The sequence below is a fragment of the Pipra filicauda genome, unplaced genomic scaffold (assembly GCF_003945595.2).
Source record: "Pipra filicauda isolate LSUMZ 115617 unplaced genomic scaffold, ASM394559v2 scaffold121_size3267253_pilon, whole genome shotgun sequence".
Classification (NCBI taxonomy): Eukaryota; Metazoa; Chordata; class Aves; order Passeriformes; family Pipridae; genus Pipra; species Pipra filicauda.
Window position 1 is genome coordinate 2,289,137 of NW_024103674.1, and position 27,800 is coordinate 2,316,936.

The following is a 27,800-nucleotide window of genomic DNA, read 5'->3' on the forward strand; positions in this document are numbered from 1 at the left end:
AGTGGCTGATGCACAAAGGGTTTTCCAAGTTGGCTGGTGTTCAGGTGCTCAGGACAGGTCAGTGTTCTCACAGTGGGAGTGACAAGGTGCAGGCACGGACCAGTGTGTGTTTACAGCCAGCACTGGATAAACCTCTCCTCTTCCATGTTCCTCCTAATCCCTGCTGGGTCTCCTGCAGCAGTGGTTCAGTAATACTTGTTTTCTTTTCTTCTTCTCCCCTTCCACCCCCTCCTCATGTGTAATTTGATCTCTGAGGCCTGCTCTTCTGCTTTGGCAGATTTTTCAGCTCTTGAATGGAAGACATTAACCACTTAGTTACTGGCAGGACTAAACCCTCTTTACTGGTCCCTCTGGTTCTTCCTGTGGACGTGCTCAGAGTTCCTCAAGAAAAGCCCACAGACTTATCAGTTCTGAGCTCCCAGTTTTACCCTCTTCTTTAACTTTAACTTTTTCATCTGCATTTCCTTGCCTTTTCATTTAAAAGAAATACGGAAATGCTCCCACTCAAGATCTGAGTCAGTATTTGGCAAAGAAATCTCTCTAAAATTTATTTGCTGATACTTTCCAAGCATGTATCTTCTCTGATTGCATCCTGGCTGTCTTGTGAGTCCTCTCCTCCCTGGTCTGGCAGAAAACACTGAGCTTCAGTAGGATTCCTAAACTGATGTGACTCTACCTATTGCACAGAAACTCCCAGTCCCTGCTCCCTCTTTTGCAACCTCAATAAACTGCCTGGACAAAGGAAGTTCAGTCATTACAGTGAGTAGGAATTTGTGCAATTTTTGTATCTTTAAGGTACACTGTTGTTTTTTTACATCAGAAAAGTGCAAGAAACTTCTTATTTCTTCTTTGCCTGCAGATGTTTCAAAAAAACATTTAATGGAAGAGGCCCCAAACTTTTTCAGTGATTTGTGACGAGGCTGTTTAGACTTGAATTTAACCTTGCAGGCTTCAAATCCTAATACCCCAGGCAATTCCCTGCGGAGCCCACAACCCATCTTGTGTTTTTACATGAGTACAGTGAAGACAGACCAGCACTGCAGGAATTTAGTAGTGCCTTCTGCCTTGTTACTACCTTAAAAAATAAGGATTCTGCCCTGTTGCTTGAAAGGAATTTCAAATACTTGAGCGTCCCATCTCTGAAATCCCATCACTTCCCAGCCTCCTCCTTCACTCATGAAAATTGCAAATAACAAACATCTGTTAAATCAAGGAGAAAACCCAACAAATGCACATGCTTTATTGCAAAACCCGTTGCTTTCCCGTTGATGTGTACAGTGGACTTTTTGTAACCTGGCTTTTCTTTTTTTCTTGAAGTTTCTTCCTGTGAGATTGGGACTTGCAAAGTCCAAGTGCCAGAAGTGTTAATATTTCAGTATACGTGCAGACACCTCTCTGTGCTCTTGCAGGGCTGTTCATGCTGTGCTGGATGGTGGCTGAAGGAAGGAAAACACTCTTTGCCCTCAGGTGTTAACTTGCCTTTGTTCAAATCCATGTGTGGGTTTTTTTATTTTATTTACAATAATGCCTATTGTAGCATGGTCAGAGTAGCAGCAAGAGACTTTTGTTTCTAACATGCTGTTTTAACTAGCTGTTGTAAACATGTCAGCTGGATTTTGAGAAGAGCTTAAACAGGAAGGTAGAACAGTGGTTTCTAAAAATGCTTTGTGTATGAAGTGGAAAAGGAAAGGCAGAGATTTCTATGTAAAAAGCTGGAAGAAGAGAGACACTGGCAGCACAGGTGGAGTGGTTCTGAGGTTGGGCAGTGCTGGAGAAGGTTGGGGTGGCAGTACACATTGCACACATCTCTGAAGGCACACACACACACGTGGGCAGAGCAGTAAAACCACTTGAGCCCTGTTTATCTGGGTGTGCATTCCTAAAGCCAGTGGTGTTAAGGATTCCTAGTGCTCACCAGACTGGTGGAAGTTGGGAGATCCTTCAGTATCTTGGTTGCTTGGGCTTTCTCCTGAGGTGCATGAACATACTTGGAAAGTTTTACTGGGCTGATTTAGTCATTCTGTGTGCACACACCAAGGAGGACTTTTCTCCCCCTCTTGCCCGTTACGTGGCAGGTATTACAAATAAATCCCAAACGTCATCGCCTTGTGAGCAGTGCTGTCATTTCCAGTAAGTGAAGAACCTTGGAGTAACCTGGAAGACTTGTTTCCACTCATCCTTTGGAGTAGTTACAAGGTGTCTGAACAATTCCTTGAGACTAAGGATTGATTCGAGACAGTTGCTTAAATCTGAGGTAGCTTTTAACGGGCTGGGTGTGGGATGTGTACTCACCTTGAACCCTGCCAGTCTCAGACTCACCTTCTGCCCTGCTTTCTTTGGCAGAAGGAATTTCTCAAAGCTCTTGTGATTCAATCAATGTAATTGATCCACTGAAGTTGGACTCTTTGCAAACAGCTTTACAAGACTCCACCAGTGTGCTTGTGCTTCACTTGCCGAGAAGGTAGAGTTTAGTAGCCAGGATTTTAAAGTGACTGGTCTCTATTTAATAGGCACCAGCATCTCCCCAAACATTTGGCAATTTGTATCTAAGAGTGGATGAAGTTGTTTAATAGTGGAGGACCTGAAAATCCAAAGTAAAACTGGAATCTGTCAGTCAAAGCTGGACAAACCCCCCAGGAAAACAGGCAATGCTGCATTTGCTGTTGGATCAAAGACCAGCTTTCTTACAGCTGCATCTGTAGCACATGCTGTGGTCATTCATGGATTTTGACAGAGGCTTCTTTGATCATTTTCATATACATATATATTTTTAATCAGGTAATGGTGATAGAATGTGTTATTCCACTATGTGAGAGATGTTATCAGAAGAGAACTGTGTAGCATGGGAGTGTTCTGTGGCATGGATCTATTTTTAATCCTAAAGACAGTTGACCTATGGATGCCCAAAATCACATGTAATCTTATCACTTACTCAGAAAAACACATCTCACAAATTATGTGATTCTACATTTTGTTGCTCCAGAGACAAAAAAAGTGTTTAACAACTGGCACTGAGTTAGTCTTTATCACCTGTGGGGAAATTCTCAACTGCATTTATAGAAGAGAAAGATAAGGCACAGGTAACTCAAAACTGTAAGCAAGAATCTGCTCTTTTTCTGGCACGCTCCTTTACTCCTTTGCTTTAACCACTACTTTGTGATGTTTTCAAGTGACTTTTTCCATCCCAAATCATCTGACTGGGACTATTAAAAAATGCCCAGAGTTTGAGACTTCAACTTTTGTTATCTTTCCATGTTTCAGAAGAGGATTTTAAACCAAAATTAAGCTCTGCTTTTAAATGGGCGACAAACACTCAAGCTGTTTTTAATGGTATTGCAACAAAATTCACTCCAGCTGCTAACACGTGGGATCATGCCAAAACTCACTTTCTGTTCATGGGGTCCAGTCCTTTTGCTGCTGCTGTCGTGTGTGAGACCGTTCTCTTTTGGAAAAAAACCTGTCCTCAAATTTTGGGTAGCTTTAAGAAAGTAAAGAACAAATATCTGTCTGCTAGAAACAGCTCAAACACGAAGGCCGTTGGCTGAATAGGTTTGTGCTCTTGTAGGAGCATGAACAATTAAGGCTAATGGATACTGGATTGCATTAACGAGAGCAGAGCCAGCAGGTCGAGGGAAGTGATTATTTCCCTCTTTTTGGCGCCTGTGAAGCCACATCTGGAGCACGTTGTCCAGCTCCCTCCTTCCCCCGTAGCAGATGCTGACACACCGGAGGGAGCCTGGCGGGGGCTGGAGCCGCCGGTGCCCCCTGGGGCCGGGGGAGCTGCCTTTAACTTGGACAGAGAAGAGGGGATGGAAGGGGTCCCAGTGCTCTCATAACCACCCAACTGGTGGCTGGAGACTCTTCTCAGAGGTGCACAGCAGAAGGAGGAGAAGCGACACTTAAAACTTGCAGCAAGGCAAAGCTGGGTAGATGCGAGAGGATGAAAAGTGTTCAATGGCTCAGCAGACTCGGTTAAAGTTTAGCTGCAAAAAGCCTGGAAAAGCCTGATCTAGAGAGATGGCTGCCCTCTGAGCAGGAGCTGGAACTGGAGACCTTCTGAGCCTGATCCCAACCAAATTGTTTTGTTATTCTGCAACACAGAGCCTGAGTTGAAGGTTGCATCAGTCATTGTAGTCCAGAATTCTGCGCACGTTTCATGACTGATTTTGTTCTAAGATGTGTATATGACAAACAAACCTGAAAGGGATTAATAGCTGACAGCTGTAACAGTGGCAGAGGTTGTGTGACACTACCAATATGGCTTTTATTTCTGTATCACCAGTTAATTTCATGACATTCAGGAAAAGCAGAGGGTGTTTGCTCAAAGTATTTACAGCCCAGATTGCCATGAGACAAAAGAGGAAATGTTGAAGGATGATGTTTGTAGCACAGGGACCACACAAGCGTGTCTGCCTGGAAGCATAAAGGGAATTAATTTGTTTATCTACAGAGGAAGTTATCCCAGGATAGCTCTTTGTGTTTAACTCCCCAAGTGGATGTGTTTCTCCTGCAGTGAGGTTCTTCGCAAGCGGGTTAATTTAATTTGAGATGAGGCATTCTTCTTCAGGAATAAGAACCCCAGGAGTTCATCGGGAATGTAATCCACATTAATTCTGCTGGTGCTCATTGTGTTCACCTTAATTGTAATGTCTGGGTGGTGTTCATGGGGGACAGCCTTTGTACTGCCAAGGAATGCTGTGGGGAGTCCTCATTCCTACAGCTGCAGGAGTAGCGGGATAGGGATGGGGATGCTCCTGACATGGAAAAGAAGTTGCGTGCAAGATGCTTGGTCTGCTCTTCAGACATCATTTCATCCCAGTTCTCTAAACATGGGCCGAAGCACGTGAGGACTGAGTTCCTTCTGTGATTTATGTAACCTTTCTCCTCCAAATCTGTGTTTAACTCCTCTTTTTTTTCTTTCCTTTTTTTTCTCTCTCCCAGTGCATTTCCACACAAGTTCCATGTTAGGCAGGCAGGGAACAAGTGGATTACGTATTGGTTTCTCTTGAAACTTCCAGAAGTGGAAGGAGGACGGGAGAGCGTGGAGGGAACTGTATCATTGTCTTCACAAAGCTTGTGCAGCCTCCCAGAGGTGGGGATGGCATCTGGGGCCTCATCTCTTTGCTGAACTGTCTGAATTGAGGAAATGTTGAAGTGTTCTCACTGTTTCTTGATGTATTAAATGGGAATATCCACATTCATGTTTTCTGAGAAAAGCATGAAAGTGCTTCGAACATCACACTGTCCTTACTGTGATTATTTCTCTGCTAGAAATGAGACTTGCGGTATTTAAAAAAAAAGATGCAAATGCTATTATTGCAGTTCAGCGCGGGTTGAGAGATCAGGGACTTTTTTCCAAGCTGTCTTTCATGTGTACACCCCATGGATCAGAAGGCTGAGGCAAAGTAATGCTATAAAATAATGTTTAAAGAGTCTGAGCAATGTTTGCTGTTTCGGAGGCATGGTCCTCAGATGCTGGAAGCATGCAGAGTTTCCCCTCAAGTATTCACTGTTTGAAAACGTTGGAGGGCAAAAGAGCACTAGCTAGTCAGTAACCTTGCCAAAATAAACTGTCAGATGTGAAGGCAAGCTTTCAGGGACAGAAATGAGGATTTGCTGCTTTGTTGGCTCTGTGTGTGACACACCAAGCACTCCACACGTTGCAGTGCGGTTTGTGCTGGGATCAGCTTCCCAGGCCGTTTTCCCCAACCTCTCTGTTTGGCACCCCTGATGAGCTCTACACCCTTGAGCACCTCTTGCTCCGAGCAGCAAAAGCTCCCCGAGGTTTGGGAGATGAAAGGGGATTTTTGAGTGGAAAAAACTGCAGTTTGCTATCTCCATTAGAGAGAGGGATGTATATAGATAAATACATGTAACAAAAGCGATGGTTGTTTCAAAAAGGACAACGATGCTAGAAAATAATCTATAAAAAATGCAAAATCAGAGAGCACTAATTAACGCATAGCCTTGAGAAACCTGCAGGGCAAGGGCACAGTTTGCAAGGAAAAAAGAGCAGTAGGTAGTGGGAGAGCGAAAACTTTTGGCAGTATCTTGCTTGTGTCAGTGCATCAGCTGAAACCTGAGTCCTGTTGCCTGTAATTAGCACAGGGATGCTAAGATAGGATCCCTGGGAAGGAGCTCCAGCTCCCCCGCCGCTTTTTGTGCCGGGTTACAAATGGGCATCGCTCTCGAGTTGCTTCTCCCCGTTCCCAGTGTTCCACCAGCCCCTTAATCCGCTGGGAAATGACACGCTTGGAAGACTTTGCCGCTCGCCCACACTTCGCTTGGCGCAACCGCCGCGCACAAAGCGCCAGCGCAGCAGCCTCGTTCCTCCATCCCTCCTTTCCCCCCGCCTTCCCAAACCGAGCAGGGGCTCTCCCAGGAGTGGGAAACCTGTTGGTTTTCCCCCTGGCCTCCGTGTTGCCGGGAGAGGCGCAGGCAGGAGGAGGTTAAGGAGCGAGGGCGTTGCTGGATGCCTGATGTCATGGAGGCCGGCGGGGGCTGAGGGGCCCTTTGTTGGCAGCGGAGCCCCAGCTCCCAGCGCTCGCCCGGCACGACTGACTCTGCCCAACTTGGTTGGCTTCGCTTTTATTTTTTTTTCTTCTTTCTTCTTTTCCCTTTTTTTTTTTCTTTTTTTTTTTTTTTTCCCTCCCCCTCCTCCTCCCTCTCCCGCCAAAAGAGTTGGGAAGGAGGGAAGATGGCTGGAGTTAACTCCCCGGGAGAGGAGATGCGGGGCCCCTGGATTTTCCGCCTCTCGGGCTCACCCTTGTAATGCTTTTCAGAGCCCTGGATTTCGTCGACTTTTCTTGGATATTTTGTTTTAGGCTTCTCCTGGACTTTTTCTGACTCTTACCGGATCTTTTCAGACTTCTTTTTAGACTTTTAACGGATAATTCCACAGTGAGAGAAGAAGCTGAAGGAGGGGGGGAGGGAAGGGAAACCAGACAGCCGAAGCCAAACTCTAACAAATGAAAATGTTGGAGATTTGCTTGAAATTGGTGGGTTGCAAATCGAAGAAGGGGCTTTCCTCCTCCTCCAGCTGCTACCTGGAAGGTGAGTACCCAAAGGGGCTGGAGTTGGGTCGTGCTCCCAGGGGGCACAACCCGATCCCGCCACTATCCTGGACACGAGTTATATCCCTCTCTTGGAAGTTGGGGCCAGGCTTGGGGGGCACATTTGGTCCTGGCCAGGTTCAGGCTGGGTTTTTGGGTGTTGGGGTGAAGGAACCGAGGGGTGTTCGTGGCGTCCAGACCCAGGTGCCTTTCATTAAGTGCAGTTATACAGAGGGAGCGCGGCTCTACCATTTATGGTTGTAAAATGTCAAGTGATCTTATTGCCGAGCCCATAAACAAATCCGTATCTTCAGGCCTCAGCTTTATTTATTTTTTTTTCCGAGGGAAGACATCCCTTATTTTGGATGTTAAAAAAACCCAACTCCAGACTCGAGAAGAGAATTTAGATGAGTCCATCCGTAAAATATTTTCAGCGTGAGTTAACGCATAATGTCTTAGTTAATTTTGGTTATCCCCTTCTAAGTTTGCTCTCCACAGGCATTCATTGAGCTGAATTTTCTCGCATGCTTGCTTTTAAGAAGTGATTTTTGAGTCACACCCATGGTTACTTGTAGACAATGAGATGTTAAACATATGGACTCAACTACTTGGGATGGAAAGCCTGGGCGACTGAGGCACCGTGCTGGGTGGGGGGAGTTTGGGGTGAGGTCTTGCTTGGCGTGACCTCATGGCTTCACACCCCACCTGTGGAGCAGCGTTACAGTCCCCCCATCCAGCCCCAGCCCCCGTGTCCGACCCACTGGGGCCGTCCAGGCTCCTTCAACTTCTTTTGTGTTGCTGGATGTTGCCTCAGTAAAAATAATCCACATGCCAGGAGGACCGTGCTAACTCATCAAATCAGAGGCACGAAAGGCAGCAGCTGATTTCCAGGGGCCTATCGCGAGTCGCTGTTGCTCAACTCTCAAATATTCGGTGCAGAAACGGCCCTTGGAAATTCATAGGTTAGGAATCTCAAAATCTACAAATGGCTGCTCGTGGCAAACTCACTTGAAGTAGTTTTGGATCGAGAGTCTGTATTTGTCGGGTGCATTTAGTGGCTCTGAAGAATTTTCTGTTCTCTAAAGTCGAAGAACGGTTTCCAGAGGACTTTTTTTGTTTATTCAAAGTTTCAGAAACCAAACAGAGGGTAGATGTATATGAGTAATTTTGATCCTTTTCTGTGACTGAGTTCTTCTGTGATCTTTTAAGTCTGTAAAACCTCTGTCTGTGTCCCCTGCCTCTGGTATTGCTCAGTCTGTGTGTTGAGAAGGAGCTCCAAGCTGTGCTGGGCCTCCTCTCTGTGCCGTTGGATCTTTCAACACAGCCCTGGGAGAACAGGCAGAGCATCTGGGGCCTCTCTTCCCTGCAGAAATGAATGCTAAAGGATGATGTTACAAGGGTGTTACCCTGACTGTTTTTGCAAGTTTTCTCTTTTGTGTTCCTTACAACCACTGCCCCCCTTCCCACTTTGCAATGCAGTTGCATAATAGGATTAGAACATAGTTTAACTTGGCCATATCGGCAGCGCGGGTTAAGAACGTGATCATTAACACGATTGATATTGTAATATTTTCACCTTCTGCTTCCCTGAGACTGTCGTTGCATATTTATTTTTTTTTTTTTTATAATGGGGTGGGAAACGAGCACTGAACTTCTAAACGGTCTTCTCTCAAAGTAGCTCAGTCTCACTTCTCAGCTCAGCATGGGGCAAAGCTGAGTGGCGTGTTAAAGGTGAACAGATGTGGCAACTGCGACCACGATGTGACAGTCAGTCAGGACAGGCAGCCCAGGACCCTCATAATCAGCTGGGGACCTCTTGGAAAGCAGGGTAGCAGGGTAAGAAGTGAGAATCTATACTCATCTGGTGGGGAAAAAAAAATAATTTAAAAAAAAAATAGGATTTTCTGTTGTTCCTTTCTAAAGCTGAAGGTCCCCACGTGGTATTCCTGGGCAGCTTTCTTATTAAAATTATTGTGAGGTTGAAAGTGCTGTTGAGGACTCTTTAGAAAGAGTGGTGGTGGCTTGTCCCAAACCCCTGAACTCCAAGGGCACGAGTGAAAACCATTTGCTTGCATTGCCCTTAAGAAGATAACGAGTTTTTACATACGGGTTTGTTAATTTTGATAGAAACCACTTAAGCTTGGCAGATCATGAGAAGGGGACAGTTTTATGTCAAGGGTCAGAAACTAGGGATCATTGCTCCTGGATCCCTGTGAGCAGCATGTGATGGCCAGTCCATTCCCACGGGTGTTCCACAGCCTCTGTGAAGCTTCTGAAAGGATTAAGGAGATGATGGTGATATCATTGGAGGATTTAACTTTGCTCCTGATATCTTAGTTGTATGGGAAGCTGTTCAGGACAAAGGGAAAGCTGAAAGTTTCTTTACTACTAGTTTAGGAAACATTAAACATTAGGTGCTTGGAAGAGCAGTTGCAGCCAGGAGGATGGATAACATTTTACTTAATTCAGTTTCTTATTTTGTATTTTGTGTGTTTATAGAAACATAGCAGTGCTTGGTCGATGAATAGCAAAAATCAAAAGAAAATCAAGTCTGTTAGTTGTATTTTTAAACACATTTTTTGAGAATACTCTTCTGAGTCCGGATTTGGTGTAAGGCTGATTTAGTGTCAGCCACATGTGTAGCTGTACATGTCCTTTTGACCAAGTAATCAGAAATGTGGTTTTCTTTTCATGGTGGTCCCTTCTGAAAGGCCTTTATGCTCTGTTAGTTTGCAGGAATGAGGATTGTTTGTGGATCCTCTTTGTGGTGGTGTGGAGGGCTGGCAGGTGCTGTGGCCCATGGCTGTGTGTGGTACTATGCATGGGCAGGCTGCTCTGCTCCCTGAAGAAGCTGAAATCTTTTCTTAACTTCATCAAAAATAAGTTTCAACTGCTTCTAGTGATGACTGAGTTTTCATATTGATGTTTGAGCTGGGCATTTCTTTGCCCTCATTTCTATTCCCACTAGTAAATATTATTTTAAAATGTGACAGATCTGAATTTCTGTCATCTGCTGTCTCCTTTCTGCCTTTGCCAAAGTGAATAATTCCTCACCCACTTCACACCAAGAAAGGGTAAAGAGTAGAAGGGAAGAGGCACAGCGAGTAGTGCTGCCAATCTGATCAGGAAAACAGAATGTGTCCATGTCCCAAATAGGGGCTGAAATACTCTTGCTGCCTTTTTGGGCTTGGCTCTACCACTGAAAGGCAGAAGCCTTGTTTAAAACTTGTCAGTGTTCACTGTGAAGTTTAAAAACCATTTTGGGGACACTAGTAAAGTCCTTTTGTTTTCTAACTGAAATGATTCCTGTCCTGCCAGCTGTCAGACTGCCTCTCTCTCTGTGTTTTTTTTTTTTTTTTTTTTTTTTTTTTTTTTTAAGAGTGTCTTGTAACAGCAGAATAGACAACCCTGGGGAGGAGCAGCAGCCTGTAGCCATTGCCCTGTTCCTGGAGAGAGAGGGTTTTTAATGCATTTGGGCACATATTGAGCCAGACCCAAATCAGCAACGCAGCGACTCATCCTGCCCTGATGTCACCAGGATCAGCAGGGAGGGCTTTGGTCACCCTGTTAGGAAGAGCAAATGCAATAAGCTGGAGTTGCTGCCTCCCCTTGTAGAGTTCTTGCTGTTAAACACGTTTCTGGCTCTGTAATGGCCTGTTAATTATGTGCTTGTTCCAGTGGTTCTTGCCTGTCCCATCTTCATTTAAAAATCTGGCTGATGGTGCTTTGCTACCATTTCCCATGGGATGTGGTGAGGAAAGGATTATCATTTCCTGGGGAAAGCTGTAACTGTTTTCAGACTTAAAACTGATCATCTACAGACATGTTAGTCCTTCCCTGAGCAGTCTGTGGGGCTGCTTAGTAAAACAGGGGAATATAACAGTAAATCTTGGTGATTCTTGCTTGGTGCATTCCCTTCCCACGGCTCAGAAATGGACACACATCACTGCTTTTGCTCCCTTAATAAGGAAACCAAACCAAAAATTGCAAAGGTGAAGTTGTCAGAAATACTGAAGTGTCACTGAAGTTCACTTGGATCTGGTTACTCTTTCCCCTTCCTCTCCCAGAGGTTGTTGTCTAAGGTCAGGAAGCAGCTTAGTAGCAGATTTGGGAATAAAATCCAAATTTCTGCCATGCCCCCTATTCCACTCCATCCATCTACAACTGTGATTAGCTGACTGGGGAAAGATGATGTTTGCCATGTCACTAAGGGGTTTATAAATGGAATAAATTCAGTGAATTGAGCTCAGGGGGAACCTACAGGCCTGTGTAAGAGTGAACTTCCAGAAAAACCCAACAAAACAACCCACAACCAAACAAAAACCAGCAACAGATGCATTTGATGATGGCAGAATCAGAAGGAGGGGGAGACAGCACACCACCAAGGGAGCTCAGTGTTAGACAAGATCCAGCCCTGCAGTTGGTGGTGAGGGCCCGTTTGAGCACAGGCACTGCAGCAGGAGCCATGAGTGTCCTCGTGACCCTGATCTCACTAAAGGGATGAATCTGAAATAAAACATGAATCCTTCCTTTTTTTTGGGAAGATCTGGTTTACTTTTTTTTTTTTTTAATTTTTAAATCCATATTCCATCAGGCATAGGGAATCCATGAGGGCCACTAAGGAAATACTGAACAGAGAGGCAGCTGCTCCATCTTATGTGCTCAGAGTCGGGACCATTTGGATGTATTAAATATCCATAACTATTCTGCCATTTATCAGAGTTTCTTCCAGTGGAAAAGAAGAGTACAGGGAATGTAGAGGAAGGAGAAGGTTTAGGTGGCATGTGCTGTACCTCCAAAGAGATTACTAGATGTATTCTGCTCTCCCTCGCTCTACAAACCTTGTGGAAAAATTGCCAGCACAGTTTGTAAGCCCACAGGATGTTTGCTTTGCAGGGAGACAGGAGGTCTCCTCCTTCCCTCGGGACTGCCTCGCAGTCAGCTATGGAGAAGCCGAGTGTAATTCTGTGCTCCTGCCTTTTTTCCCAACCCTTCCCTTACATTGGGAAGGAAATTTGCTTGCGTTGATCTAGACCAGAATTATTCATGTCTGAGAACTTCTTACACAGCCCCTAACGATGATTCATGGCTTTGTATAAACAGTAATGAGCAAGAGATAGTTACCCTTATGAAACCTTTTAGTGTGCAAGCATAAATATCTCCTGGTAAAAACTTAATTTAGGAGGGAAATGATGACATTCTTATGGCTAGTGCCTCAAAATGTAAGCTGCTGTTGTCTTACTTCAAAGTCTGCACCACTTTAATTAAGAGTCATCATTTAGTTGGTGTTAGTGGAGTACTGAATTACAGCGCTGCCTCGGAACTCCTACCAGGAATCCAGGTGTTATCCAGAGCCTGTATGATCAGAGTAATAAATGACAGTCTTGCTGGGATGCAGCACAAGACAAAGTGGATGCACGGAAGGAACGACAGCGCAGCGATAACAGATTGAATTACTCTTGCTTCCTGCCCCGTCGCCGTGCCAGGATGGCCTCCCGTAGGTGTAGCAGCCAGGCTGATTTATTAGGAGGAATCTGGCCCACTGAAGAGCTCAGAAGTGCTGTAAAATTGTAGTTGAAACCAGCAGTAGGAGGCGAGGAAGCTGTTGAGAAAGACCCTCAATACGTATGAACAGCAATGTCTAATTCCTGCTCTGAAGGACTGGAATGTCTGGGCAAATTTACCGGAGAATCGCTCGCAGGGATAAACACTGCTGACAGCCGGGCTGTACGTGGCTCCCAGATGGACGTGTCCTGTCTGCTTCTCTCGCTTCATAGGTTTGTGTCCTCCGTCTGCTGACAGCCTCCTCTTGGGGCCTAGCCCTTTAAAAGTGTGTTTTGTCACGGTCTATCAAGCTTCTGCTACACTCGGGTCACCACAACTCTGCTCTTTCCTTTATGCTCTTCTCCGTGTTGACTCAGGGCCTCATCCTCCCTCTCTGGCCGCCCATCCTCTCATTCGTCGCCTTCCCCACCCCAGTTCTTAACCTGGGGTTCTGCCCTCTGGAAACACCAGCCCCACCCAATCCAAGAGTTGGGTCTGGCGTCTCCCCATCCTTCTGTCCTGCACAGCAGGGTTCATGCTCAGCATGTGCCCACACTGGGGTGCTGGTGGCTGCTGCACAGCGAGGTCACATTGGGGGATACAGAGCATATGGGCATCCTGGGCCACTGGGGTGGTTTTCCAGTTTCGCACATTCTCATACGTGTATTTAACAGCCCTTGCTCTTGTTGGTCCTTGGGTTTGCAGACATTATCACTGAGTCAGTGTGTGTAGGAATGTCATCGAGCAAAACCTGCCTTCCCTGACTCTCGCACTGCAGCCTGTGGGTGTTGTTGGCTCTTGGCACAGTGTTGTCTCACAGATGAATCGAAGCACATACCTTGGCATCCGTGTGCAGTGAGTCAGTCCCAGCATCCCCGGGCACAAGGGAGGGATTCTTGTGGAGCGCTTGGCTTTCCTCCCACATCCTCATCCATGGCTGTGCATGATCCGTCCGTCACTGGGCTGCGATCGCGCTGGAGTTGGAGGGGAGCCTGCTTTGGATTTCCTGCCTTCCTGTCAAATCTATGCCCCATGTGGGAGGCATTTTCCTTCCTAACAGAGGTTATGGTCCATCCCACGGAGCAGCATGTGCTGGTTTGTACTGTTTGGGGGAGAGCATCACGGTGTGGCTCCTCGCTGAGGTTGTGTATGTGCTGCTTACAGCTCTGCTGTTTGTCTGTTCCAGGTGTTTACTGATGGTGTAACTCCTTGGAGTATCTCCAGTCACAGCAGTGCCCTGTGTTTGATAAGGGAGCTTAATGGGCTTGACAGGATCAAAGCATTTTCATGGTGAAATGATTATAGCTTATTCTGAAAGTGGATTTCCTCCTTCTTTATTCATTGTCCCTCTTCAAACAAACTCAGGCTATTAAAATATATTCTCCTGGAGGACACACAGGAAGGGGAGGCAATGTGCTTTGAAAAAAACCCACCCAACACATTTCTTACTTTGGAAGAGTGTAGAAAGTGGAATTATTTTGCTTTCAAAAATATATCTCCTTGCAGATACGGTTTAGCTGGGAAAACAGACCCAGCAGTATCTATATTTGCTGTTTTGTTCACATATAGGATACTGTGTTTTCCAAAGAATACAGTAGTACTCGTGTACATAAATAACCACCCAAGAGAGCCTTTTCCAGTGGTGACCTGACCAACACATGGAGGACGCCAGATTGTCTGTGGGTGAATAGTGGCACTTATACCACCAAAGCTTAGAAAATATTGTGTATTGTTAGTGTTTGCAGGGTTGGGAGCGTGGTTTTTTCAGCATTTCTCCATTGGGGAATGTAGTTTGGACCTGTCCCAATCCACACTTGACTTCCATATGTTTTCTGGTGTCAGTTGTATCGGTTCTTGAATCTACACATATAAAGAGTGAGCTGTGCTCCCAGGTGACCTGATAATGTAGGAACCATTTGGCCAGGTATTTCTCCCTCCAAAGCCCTGCTGTGTTTGCCTGTGCAGAGGAGGGATTCAGCATGTGAGGGCTGTTGCTGTGTAATGAAGAGCAGTTTTGTGGCGCAAGGGGCTGATGTGACAGTGCCGTGTTTCCTGTCCCCAGAGCTGCACTGACGTAGTGCTTTGTGTGCAGTGCTGTGACCTCGCTCAAAAAACTCACCCAGATGCAAAATGACCCTTCGAAAAACAAGAGTTTCGCAACTTATTGTCCTGCTCTTCTTGTGCTAACACAGTCACACGTGGGGCTGCCAGAATATCTGGGGATGGCACGTTAAAGTGAGGGGGCACAACTACCTGGGGCATCACTGCCCCAAACTCTCCACTCATTGTCCAGAGCGGGGGAGTTTGCAGGAGCAACTGCAATAAAATTCCTTTCTGGACTTGGACTTGCCTGATCATCACAGAATATTATATGCCCAGTGTGCTGCAGTGTACAAAAATCTTTGGGGGTTGGTTTTTACTCACCTGTGTAGCTCAATTTCTAGGAATCTCTTTCTCTGGAGGTATCTCAGGGTTCCTAAAAATGTAGGCAGCTCATTGTGCCCAGTGTGCTCGCTGCTGTGCTCTGGTTTCAAGAGGGGGCAACAAAAAAGGCACTACCTTGTCCTCAAATAAGAAGAAAGTGGTTAAAAATACTGTGAAGAACAGAAATACCTAACTCCTTAAATACCATGTCTTATAAATCTCACCCTGCCTGGCTCTCTGTGCTGCACATTCTGGCCATTTCATTTATAGGATAATTAAGGGATTTACCTTTTAAAGGTCTTGGGTTTGTTTTCACATCTAACCATTCCAGCAGCTAGGTGTGAGCCAAAGGATTTACAGGCAGCAAACAGCCTACGTGAGCTGCATTTACTGGAGGGAGGGAGGGAGAGGGACTTTCCTTCTCCTGTGAATTGTGGGAGGCAGGAGCTGGGGGCTCTGGGAAGGCTGGAGGACAGCTCTGGAACAGGAGTGTCCTGCCTATGTGGCAGGAGATCTGCATTAAAGAGCTGTCCACATCTATCCTCTGATGCACGAGGAGCACACGTGTCAAGAAACAATGCAAATTAGAAAGTCAGAGTGCGTGGGTTGACCAGATGGCTTTTATCAGCCAAAATGAACCTGGTTTTTCCTTTCTCTCTCTCCTTCTCCTCCAGAAGCCCTTCAGAGACCGGTAGTGTCAGACTTTGAGCCCCAAGGTCTGAGTGAAGCAGCTCGCTGGAACTCCAAGGAAAACCTTCTGTCCTGCCCTAGTGAAAATGATCCCCATCTCTTTGTTGCACTGTATGATTTTGTGGCGAGTGGGGACAACACTCTCAGCATAACTAAAGGTAAGGTTACTGGGCAGAATGGCACTGGGAATGTGTGAGAAGGCATAGGAAGAAAAGTCACAATGAAATAACTGAGTTATACACTAAACCCTATGGAATTGTTTTTTACTGTGAGGATTCTTCTTAAATACAAATATTTCACAGAATCATAACCTTTTTAAAGGTTAAGTGTTTTGTTGGGGTTTTTTTGTTGTTGCATTGAACAAGAAACTGTTTCTCAAAACTAAGGTCTCCATTAGGAGCAAGAATTTGAACTGAGAAATTAAACTAAGCTGATTTTGGAGCTGACCTCTACTTTCATAGTTCTCCAAAACACAATCCCTGTATGACAAATGATTGTGTATATAGGTATAAGGACCAGAAGGATTGAGTAAGAAAACACTACATGTGCTCCAAGTTACGTCTACTTACCTTGCTAATTGAAATTACTTTTTTATTGTTTATCCACTCCAGTTCTCTCCTGGCTCCATCAAACCAGCTCAGTTCAAATAAAATTTGCTGGATTCAGTTTTTAAGCTCAAGCAGTATTGGAGCTAGTGCAGAACTGCACGAGAGCCTGAAAATCTCCTGAAGCATGTGACTTTATTTGGCTTGGAGGGGTCCACTCAAGCTTGAAGAGAAACACATGCTCCCTGCTGAGTCAGATACCTCTTCTTCTAGGAGATTACTAGTGATCTGTTAGCCAGAAAGAACCTATCTTTGTCCTCAGCTGCCAGGTTTGCCAGGTGTGAATACATTTTCTGTTTTCCAAGGTGAAAAGCTCCGTGTCCTGGGCTACAATCACAACGGGGAGTGGTGCGAGGCCCAGACAAAGAACGGGCAGGGCTGGGTCCCCAGCAACTACATCACCCCCGTGAACAGTTTGGAGAAGCATTCCTGGTATCATGGGCCGGTGTCACGGAATGCTGCCGAGTACCTCCTGAGCAGTGGGATCAACGGGAGCTTCCTGGTGCGGGAGAGCGAGAGCAGCCCGGGCCAGAGATCCATTTCCCTGCGATACGAAGGAAGGGTGTACCACTACCGGATAAACACCGCCTCCGACGGCAAGGTAGGCTCCAGGGCATCCAAACCCTGAGGGAAAACCAGGCTGGGATACTTTTGTCCACTGACTGCACGAGGTCAAACAGCAGCAATTGAACTGAGCAGCTCTGAACCCTGAGCACAGCGTTTATCATCTGTAGTTACAGTAAACTCTGAGATTCTGGCGTGGCCGGGACAAAACACTTTTACTCCTTTAGCAAACTGTGATGTAATACAGCTCAGCAGTGAAACACTTTAAGGTAGAAGATACCAGAGTTACATCAGAGCTGAATGTAATGGAGATCATTAATAAGAGATTCTGAGGATGAATTCTTGTCCCTTATGTTCAAAAGAGAATCTCTTTGACTGCCAAATAGAAAAGTCAGCACCTGTTGCTGTAATTATTACAGTAATCCTGTAAATGTTAGGGACAGAATGCTTTTGAGCTATTCTGAAGTATTTTTAACTACTGTTTTGATTTCTCTACAGTATTTCAGCGTGATCATTGGAGACGGGTAGGCACTTTCACTTTTATATGGGCTGTGTCCCTAGTTCCTTCATTTTTTTCCCTAGATTGTTGTGTGCTGTAGCAGTGTTGCAATGCCGTGCTTTGTGGATGCTGCAGAGAAATGTTAGCATAAAAGTGTAGTTTTCCACAGATTTTTGTTTGAATTCCATGGAAACATTTCTACTGGCATTGGATTTCGGAAAACGTTGTTTTTTAACAAATCTGGTTTAAGCAGTGTCTCTTTAGATCCTGTGCAGAAGTTGAAGTGTGGGTCTGGAGCATGGCTGCTGAGGCTCTTCTTGCCAGCATCTAATAGATGACAGATTCTGTGCCATTAAATCACTTCAAAAGAAAAAACTAAAAATAATCAAGCACAGTAGTGGCCCACTGTGCCCAATTTTCCCTTGTCCTGTGAGAGCTTCACTCTTCTTACAGCAATGCTGCCAGCAAAATCTTTAGTGTGAAAACATAAGGAATGTGATGTACTGGTTCCCTATTTCTCAGAAACCTTTAATAAGATGAACAGATTTTATTCAGTGATGAAATACTTCTTGCCTGCTTTAGCAAACAGGTTGTAATTGAGACAATTCTGACCATGTTATTTAAGGCAATGTGTTTCCAAGTTACGGTGCTTTGATTCTTCCTTTTTCCTCCCATGTAGACACACTCTGTGGTCAGCATCAGCACTGTGGCATGCAGCATACTTGAAGGGCTACATGGCAATCTGGAATATTATTCCTCCTCCTGTCTCTGTAGCTGATAAGTCCCTCTATTCCCATAGATGCTGGCAGATGAGCAGTATTCACATGTGAATGTTTTGAACCGAATCCTCCTTCGGTTGGTGTAAATAAACACGTGTCCGTGAGGAGATAGCACATGTTCTCCATTTGAGCTGTTAAAAGGGTTTGGCATGTGAGGGCTTTCATCCCAGCAGAGCTGTTTTTATCCCAGAAACACAGTTCTGCAGAGCTACAATAATCCATTCAGGTCTGTATTAGCCAGGTTAACTGTTCATTTTCCACGAAGTTGTTTGAATTGGTGTTTTTGAGAAAAGGTGCAGGTCGGAACAATGCACTGCAGCTCATGGTGGCTGGAAATGCTAAACTGAGCAGCAGCAGTGGCTGAGAGAGCTGTGGCTTTTGTGCTTCACCTCTGCATGCAGGGGCAAGTGAAGAGGTACCACAGTCCTCCTGATGTTGTGCCAAGTGCCAGCATCCCTGCAGAAGGGGCAGTTTGCCATGTCCATGCATCATGGGCTGCAGTTTGCAGCCTGGCGTGTTAAACCCCATCATTTTCAATTTGTGTTAATGAGCCGGGCAGTGAATTGTGACAGTTTAGTGCCAGATGTGCTGCCCACTCTGCTGCTGGGCTGGGGGACACTGAGCTCTTCCAACACACTGTCCCTGGCTGTCAAAGCTGAGGAGCTGGGGGGAGAAGCAGCCAATATCCCTGTTTGTCCCTCTGCGGAATGGAGGCTGCTGGAGCAGGTTCCTGCTCTGAGCTGCTCGTGTCACACTCAGTTACCAGCTTTGCAGCAGAGCGTGGCTGTGCCAAAGGAAAGCTCTTACCTTCACTGCCCTGAGCACCTGGGGCCTCCCCAGCCTGCTGTATCATTAGCCAGCCTGTCCAGGGAATTTAATGTCTGCAAGTTCTCCAGTAAGGATGAATGGCTTTGGTGGGATCATATCCTTTGCCTGAGAGAACATGCTTTAGGAAAAAGAGGTGTTAGAGGAATGTGTGTCCTGCATTGCACAGCCTTACCCAGGCTTTGTCCTGGAGGGAAGTTGAAGGGACTAGGAAGAGATCAGAGGTTTGTTTGTCTTAACTTTAGTACTGGTGATACCGAATGCATTGGGCTTCAACAACTTTAAAAAAAACTTCTCCAGGATTTTTGACTTTATTTCCCATTTTAATGGGTCATATTCTTCTGGACCACCTTCTAATGTTTTGTTTTGTTGGTTGGGGTTTTTTTTAAGGAAGGTATTAAAAGTGAACTTGCTTGATTTGGCTGGCACAGTGCAACCAGTCATCTGGTAAACCACTTCCGTGGTACAGAGGACTTGGTTTTCCTGACTTGATAGTACTTGAGGCAAAGCCTCCTATTGAGTAACCAACTGAATAAACAGCCTTGCCCAGCTAGTTCTTCAAATCCTGCTGTCTTCAGCATTAAGGAATCAGGATTCATGTCCTGCTTGAGTCTCTTGGACCCTCCAATGGCTGAACTCGGATGCAGACTCACTCCTTTATCAGGGACCTTCATGGATTTTTTTTGGTGTGGATGTCCTCCATCCTGATGCAGGTTTTCTCTGAAACCTTTGGCCATTTATTTAGCCTCTTCTCCTTCTATAACAAGATCATATAATCTGTCACACTAAATACAGATATCTCCAATTCTTATGAGATATAAGCTGTCATAAAACCATGGGCAACTTCCTTCTCCGTGCTTCTCTAATACTTCCAAGTAATCCTGGAGTTCAGCTTTCTCTACATCCATATTTTTAGATTTTAATCCTCGGTGTAACGTGTGAACTGCTCATACCACTGCAAGTACTTCAAGTCGTTCCCAAACAGGCATGGCTTGTTTTAAATTGTGATTGTACCAGCTAATGCTTGGTTGCTCGCACCAGGCAGCTGTGAAAGCCTCTTATGTTGTCATTTTTCTGTTTTCAGAACATCTGTTATTAGGTGATTTCACCTCATTGGCCATGCAAAGTGTTGTGGGGGTTTGGAGGGGTTTTTTTTTGGTTTGGGGCTTCTTTTTTTTTTTAGCTGTGGTGTTGGAATGAGGTTTGGTCACTTTACCAAAACAATATCCAACTCATTTTGGTAGAGGGTTGTGAACATGCTCCCCAGGAGGATGCCTTTATTTTCTAGAGTTAAAGTTTCCCCCAGAGTCTTTTTTATCAGCATCTGTAGCGAAAGAAAAACAAGAGTGAAGGGAAAGTAGATTTCTCCAGGCCAGGGTGTAAACCCCTCCACTCTGAATGCCCTTGCACATCGAAAAGCCTTTAACAAGGGCTGTGATTTCCCAGCACTGGCAAGGTAGGTTTCTACAGCATAGCTGCCTTTTTTGGATGACAAATGCTATTTAGTGTTCACTTCCCAGAACCCTTACAGGGGCCCTTGTTGTGTTACAAAGGCCAAAGCTGGAAAGCCAATGGCCTCCCTGTACCTTGCAGTCTAACTGTGGCTGATCTGCGAGGTCGTTCACTGCTGTGTTTGTTTTCCCCTTTCCTGGTTACAGTGTGCCTGAGCTGAGCATTTTACCTTTCTGCAGCTCTTCCAAATAAGTCCATGACACACATAGATTATCAACTTTTGCCAATTCTGACCATAATAGTCACTGGACATACATAAGTTTGTGGCTCATCCTCATAAACCTGAGTAGGGATGTGGGCAAGCAGGATGCTGAGGGGGAGAGGCACTTTCATCCATCACTCCTCCTTCCTTGGATGATAGAACTGCTCTTTTCCCTCACCTTTTCTTGCATGTAGTGCCTGTTCTCCCATATGCTTCAGAATATTTCTTCTCATTCTCCTTATGAGTTTGCATAGTAAACAGATGCCTGCAAAGGAGGTGTATCCATACAGGAAATGCCAGTCTCCAGTACAAAGACTTTACTCGAGTTTGAGGGGGATTTTGTCCCTCCCTGCACATCTTTTTTTTCCCCCTCTTGCAAATGCATGTCCCTTTTCTGTTAGACATATTTGCTTATTGCTGGAAGTTCACTGGTGCATCTTCTTTTTCCATCCAGCAATTCTGTCCAGGTGGAAGAGACAAAATTTGACCCTCAGCCTGGGATTTTTGGATGCCTGGCAGCTCCGTCAACTTCCCAGCCTCCTGAAATCCCTGACAGATGGCCACTGCACATGCAGAACCTGTTGAGTGCATATCCAGCAAGTCAGAGGCGTTTGGGAAGTTTGATCATAGCTATTGGCATGTGATATGAGCAGTAGGAATAGTGTGTGGACTGGACAGAAATTTGGGTGGCCAGCATGGTGCTGCTCTGTCCCTTGCCAGACTTTGGTCCTTTGTGAGAAATGGAGCTCTTCCATCTTCTGTGTCCAGCATAGGCAAAGTGCACTCTGATACAAAGATTTCTCCCTCTCCTTCAGGTGTAACCAGCATCACTTTTCAAATAATTAAATCCCTAGCTTTTGTCACCTTGCCTGGCAGAAGGCTGGGCTTGAGGATGAAAATTGGAGATAGTTTCCCTCTGGTGGGAGGGAGTCACTTGTCTGTTATCTTTACTAGGATTTTAGGCTTAAAATGGATCTTCTGTATAAATGTTAAGAAGGTAACAAATACGGGTTATCATGCCTCGCAGCAGGTTTTCATTCAGTGGTAATGATTTTACTTCTGTGCTATCGATCAGTGCCCATCAAAAGGACGGAGCAGACCAGCTCCCTGATTTCATGCTAATGCTCTGCAGAAGCTTAGGAAAAAGCAGGGAAACCTCCATTTTGCCAAGGACACTTCAAGGAGGAAATGTCATAACCCAAATAGAAATAGTGAAATTGAGACACTGAGGCTGACAACCCCTCACCCTCCAGGAAATGTCCCACAATCTTTACTGACCAACCTTTTGAAAAGAGACCCCTCAAGCAGCAGCATGTCAGTCTGGTGCTATTTGCAGTCGTTCCTCCTGTTTTGTTTTGGCGAAGTGCATGTATTTTCTCCTGAATCGATGCCTTTCCCATGTAAGCAGTGACTGTTCTGGGCTCTGGAGCTGGTTACAAGACCTTGTGGAGCTCATAGTTCTTGCAGCTTGAGTAGAAGCAGCGCAACACTCCGCTTTCACAATTTTGCGATGCAGTTTCTACGTATGAGCGTATTTCTACCGCAGCGCGCGTTACCTGAACGAGTTTTCTGTGTCTCTTTGCTTCCCAGCTGTATGTGTCTTCAGAGAGCCGCTTCAACACCTTGGCAGAGTTGGTCCACCACCACTCCACCGTGGCAGATGGACTCATCACCACCCTGCACTACCCGGCGCCCAAGCGCAACAAGCCCACGATCTACGGCGTGTCCCCCAACTACGACAAGTGGGAGATCGAGAGAACCGACATCACCATGAAGCACAAGCTGGGTGGAGGGCAGTATGGAGAGGTGTATGAAGGAGTCTGGAAGAAGTACAACCTCACAGTGGCCGTGAAGACTCTAAAGGTAGGACTCAATCTCGGAACGTTCCCAGCAGGAAGCGCGAGTTCGGGGTGTCTGCCCTGCCCTTAGCCCTGGTTAGAAATTTGGTTTGATGTCGGGCCTTCCTTTGTGTGCTGTAGGCTTGGAATAGTTAATTTCTGAAAGAGCTTGATCCTACTACGTTTTATGCGATGCGTGAAACACTCATATGTAAACAGAGGAGGATGTTAAAAGCACAGTTTTTACTTCAGAATGGATGAAACCTTAGAAAAGTAAATAGTGCCGTGGTGTCTCGCATTCAGGGTGTGGTAAAGGTGAGCTGTTCACGGATGAACACACCAGCACAATCTGGTGTGTTAAGGAAAATTGTGGATTATGAGTCAGTCAACACAAAATTCAAAGGCTGTGCTTCAGGGAGGCTTTACATGTTTTGATTTTCTGTCTTATGTGGCGTCTCTCCCAAAAGACAAGCTCCCTGTGTACCTGGAAGTCTTAAGCAATTGTTCACAGCTGCTTCTGATCGAAACACACAAGAGGAGGAAAAAGGGTATCCAAGCTAAGATGTATTAAAATTCATAAGTGGCTTTAATGAAGAACTGGATAATCAGTTCTGCTGCTGGCTCTGCTCCCTGATTCCTGTGTCTTGGTTTCCTTGTCTCTTGAAATGCAAATAGTGCTCTGTGAGTTCATAAGGTCATTGCTTAATTCATCTATGTTTATAAAACTGTCTTGAGATCTTCTGGCACCATCTGCACACATTGCATTTGATTGCTTAATAGGAGTTTATGCGAACTTGACACCATGTTCTTTCTCCTCGAATGGGGACGTGGTTTGGTCTTGCAGAAACAAACAGAACAGGGGGTTTTGTTTGTTTCTTTTTGGTTTTTTTGCAGTGGAAATTTTGAAGTGGAGAAAACTGTGTAGATGCTTTAGTGCCAGGGGAAGAACCTTTCCTTGATTTGGGGAAAATATTTCATCCTTACTCTCTGAGCAGTGGCTGCCTTAGTACTTCTGGGTTGCTATGGCTGCAGAAAGTATTTTCATTTTGGCCTTTTTTGTACTCTGGAGGCTCCTGCTGTTGCTCCCAGCGGGGGAGTCCAAGTGCTGCTTGCACAGGGAGCGAGTGACATCTAGTGTTGTCCCTGCTCGGGATCACTCGGGAGTGTTGCAGAGCAGGTGAGCTGGGATGTGACCAGGTTCAAGAAAACACCTCTTTTATACTGAGGAGAGCTCAGTGCTTTCCTGGAACACTGCTTGATGTAACATCTCCCTGCTGTGAGCTGCAGTGTGAGGATTCCCGACGCCTTCAGACTTCTCATCCTGCTTTCATTCTCTTCTCTCTAAAACCTCTCAACAAAGACAAATTGTATGTTATCCCATCAAATCTGTTTGTGCAGAGGAGAAACCTTAATACAGACCATGGCTGTTTCAAATATATCAAATAAATATTTAATGAAACACTGCTAAAAGTGGTTCATAATGTAGCATGGAGCAGCATGTTCCACTGGGGAATGTAAGAACAACCAAGAAGAGAGAGTTGAGAAACACTCCAACCCGCAATTATGCACGCTAAAACCATCCTTAAAAGCGAATTTATAATCCACCTTTTAAAATCCATTAGTGTACTGCCTGACAGGTGGGATTATAGCTTTCTTCAAAGTTTCTGGAAACATTTTTAAATCACATTTATATCCCAGTTCTACTGGGGAAAACAAGCCTTTCGCAGCTTCTGTGCAACCCTTCAGATGACTCATTTTATTTTCCTCTGAGAGAATATTTTTCAAAACTTTATATGACTCTTCTTGTTTCCTTCCCCATCTACTCCAGATCTCTCTGTAAGAAGAAGGGGAGGGCAGACTAAAAGAGAGAGGGGGAGAAAAGGTCCTTCCAGCATCTTTTTGAATAATGATGCTTATGAACACCCATTTGTTGTTCAGTTTTCTATCAAGTGTCTAAACATAGCTCATGGCTGGCACAGAACTCTAGAAGGAGGCAATTCAAGCAGCACACACTGTTCCTCAGACAGTGTTGTGGTGCTGAGATATTTCCCATTAAAATGCATCACTGGCAGCTCCACGAGTTGCACAGGACACATCAGTATTTATAAGGGACACACTCTGAATTTGTGTTTTTACCCCCAGTGTCGGAAAGGGGGCACAAGGCAGGCAGTGGCTGCAGGAATGGGGCACAGAGCTCTGTGACCTGCACAGTGTTGGACCAAGTTCATCCTGCTGTAACTGTGGCCACAGCGTGTTCTCCTGAGGGCCATTTAATGGCTGAACTGCTATGAGCTGGTCAGCTCAGCACATTTCTCACTGCACACCTTGAGTCTGCAGCCACTAGGACTGCTTCTGCTTTTTCTTTTTTTTTTTTTTTTTTTTTTTTCCTCTCTCCTTTTTTTTTTTGTATTCTTTCCCCAGCAGAGAAACCTGTGTTCTAAATTAGACAACACACAACCCCAGTGTCCCTTAATGCCATGGCATGGCCCTGTGCTCTGCTAGGAAAACACTGTACAGCCAGAACTGTTTTATTTCTTCCAGTGGGAGCTGGAAGCCGGTTAAGGCTGGTCCTTTGCACGAGATCAGGTTTTCAGAGAGATCATTGTTACAGTGGTTCTCTGTATGTGTCCTTCCTATTAATTTGGTCACTCAGAGGTAGAAGATTTCAAACAGTGGAGCAGCTATGCAGAGGAGAAACCTTCCAGGGTTTGTGTAGCATGAATAAGATCAAGGCGTATTTAGGGTAATTTTGCAACCTGGATTATTAACCCAGTTTCCTTTGCCAAAGAGAACAGTTTAAGGTCCTGCTCACAAGGACCTTTGGACTATTAGTTTTGACAGTGTGTTCAGAAAAATTGCAGCTGCCAATCAAGCCAATTGGCAATGAATAGTAAATGATTGAATGGAACTGTTGGAAAAATGTTCTCCGTGCTAACTGCAAAGCAGGGAGCTGGCTGGATCTCACCGTGGCAGCCCACTGTTATCATTCTCACCAGCAGCAGTAAATCCTTTCCAATCCTTCCTTAAAACACTTTGTCCATGTAGCCTGTCAACATTAATCCATCAATGAAAAAAAAATATGGATATAGAAAGAAACATTGCTTTAGGAATAGATCTGTATTTTTTGCACCACTTTGAAACGACCTTCCGGCCATTTGGGGCATATTTGCTTCAGAAAAATATGTCTTTTGAGCAAGACTGTGTCTCTTCCTTGGTTTTGTGCTGTGCCAAGTAACTTTATGGTGTCCAACAAATCGGTAGTGACACGTCTGCCCACAGTGGTTACGTCATGGGTCAGGCTCTAAATGCCAGAAATGATTCTGTGAAACCCTGGACTTTCAATCACAGAGTAGCTGCCATCAGTTGTGTCTCCCTGTCTGGGATGGGGAGGGGGTTCTTGTTCCTGCCCATTGAATCTGCAGACCTGAATTTCAGCAGCTTCTCAAGCGTTTGATTGTGTTGTGTCCTTCCTTTTATGTTCATTCTTGTTCCTTTGCTGTACTTTTTATTTCATGTTATCTTTTTTTTCCTGTTAGGAACAAGCACGTTTTTTTTTCCTTTTCAGCTCCTGAGTGTTCCTGTGAGAGACCCCTCACAAAAAGGATATGGATTTTCTTTCCCCAGAAAGCTCAGTTAGAATAAGAATGACAAAAATATGTATTTTTAAAATCATACAAAAAAGCCAATGTTCCTAACTCCCTGGCTTTGTGATGTGACTACAGGGAAAAATTACCTTGCAAGAACTATGGCTTATGTTGTCAGTTTGCAGTTCTTTTTGTGTCCTCATACAAAAATCTGTTCCCCCTTTGTGCACACTGTTTGCCAAAGCTTTGCCATTGTTCTGCAGGAGGATACCATGGAAGTGGAAGAGTTCTTGAAAGAAGCTGCAGTAATGAAGGAGATCAAGCATCCGAACTTGGTGCAATTATTAGGTAAGTGATAAATACCAAGCAGAGGGATTTGAACTAAACCCTTGTGCAGTGATATGGATGTTAAGGAGCAGATAAGCTGCTTACCATACCAAGGCTTTAAATACAGACACTTATTGTCTGGCAAAATTCACAATTTGTACCACTAATACATGGTTTTTAATGATCTCGTCTCCCTAATGTTTAATTTGCCAGAGCCTGAAGCAGAAAATTAAACCCCTCTATTAACCACTTCCAAGCAGAACACATTCTTTCCATAAGCCCCATATTTCTACCTTCTAGAGGTGCAAATTGCCCTCGAGGACAAAACCTGAAGATTCACTGAGGTTCTCAAACACTCATTGGCACCTTTATGTTGGTCCCCAGGGGTGTGCACGCGGGAACCTCCTTTCTACATCATCACGGAGTTCATGACATATGGGAACCTGCTGGATTATCTGCGGGAGTGTAACAGGCAGGAGGTGAACGCTGTGGTGCTGCTGTACATGGCCACTCAGATCTCCTCAGCCATGGAGTACCTGGAGAAGAAAAACTTCATTCACAGGTAGGAAGGACCATGAGCACCCCTGAATCTCGAGCACAGAACACCCCTTGATGTATTTTCCTGCCTTTCAGGCTGTGACGGCATTGGCTTAGATGCAGTTGGTGTTCTATATTTAACACACTAGTGCATTGTGTTCTGACACAGTCTGTTAACCTGTCTGTAGGATGGGTTTTCTCTCAGGGTTTTTCTCTTACCTTTGAAGAAGCTGCAGGTGAAAGACACGTCAGTTCTTTTATATTTTGGGCAAGGGCCTTAACTGTAAAGGCTTCCCAAAGTAACAGACTTTTAATGGACCAGATAAGCTACTTCCTTGATTGTAACAGCCATTAAAACTGCAGTTGGTGTTGCTGGATGTGAGCAAGTGCTCACAGCAGAGCCACCCTCTAAGAGCCACGTCAGCCCATGTTCTTTCTTATTTGGTTCACCTTGTTTCCCATCCTCTGTAGGGATTGTTCCCGCTATTGTCCGGATTGCGTATCCACTTTAATAAGCATCTCTGCAGTCTTAAAAGTCTCAGAGACTCTGACCTTTAAGTGTGCTGCAATTATGGCTGGAGCTTTACGTTCCTCATCTGCAGAAGTGGGCTCCTGGCAATATAATGACACATCCTGCGCCAGGGCTGGAGAGTCACTGAGCTTTATACAAGATGCTCTCGGTGTTGTAGCGTGACCTTTCCTGCCCAATTAACTGGAATATGGAATTAGCACGTGTTTTTTCATAGAGACAAACATGAAGATCGTGTGTAAAGTTCTAGGTGCTCCTCCAAGTCATGCATTGCCTTTGCTGCCTGAAA

At 45.1% G+C, this 27,800-nt stretch overlaps 1 protein-coding gene across 2 annotated transcripts in view; it reads left to right on the plus strand.

Annotated features, from left to right (window-relative positions):
• ABL1 (ABL proto-oncogene 1, non-receptor tyrosine kinase) overlaps positions 1–27,800 on the plus strand; it is a 78,533-nt gene that overhangs the window by 39,636 nt on the left and 11,097 nt on the right. Inside the window, exons 1-6 of one of the 2 annotated variants that reach the window (XM_027739337.2) lie at positions 6,703–7,053; positions 15,695–15,868; positions 16,621–16,916; positions 22,287–22,559; positions 26,382–26,466; positions 26,830–27,007. In XM_027739337.2, coding sequence (XP_027595138.1) covers positions 6,969–7,053; positions 15,695–15,868; positions 16,621–16,916; positions 22,287–22,559; positions 26,382–26,466; positions 26,830–27,007 — 1,091 coding nt within the window. In that variant the 5' untranslated portion in view covers positions 6,703–6,968. Of the gene's footprint in view, positions 1–6,702; positions 7,054–15,694; positions 15,869–16,620; positions 16,917–22,286; positions 22,560–26,381; positions 26,467–26,829; positions 27,008–27,800 lie in introns of those variants that run through there. The other variant, XM_027739336.2, reaches the window with a different exon arrangement.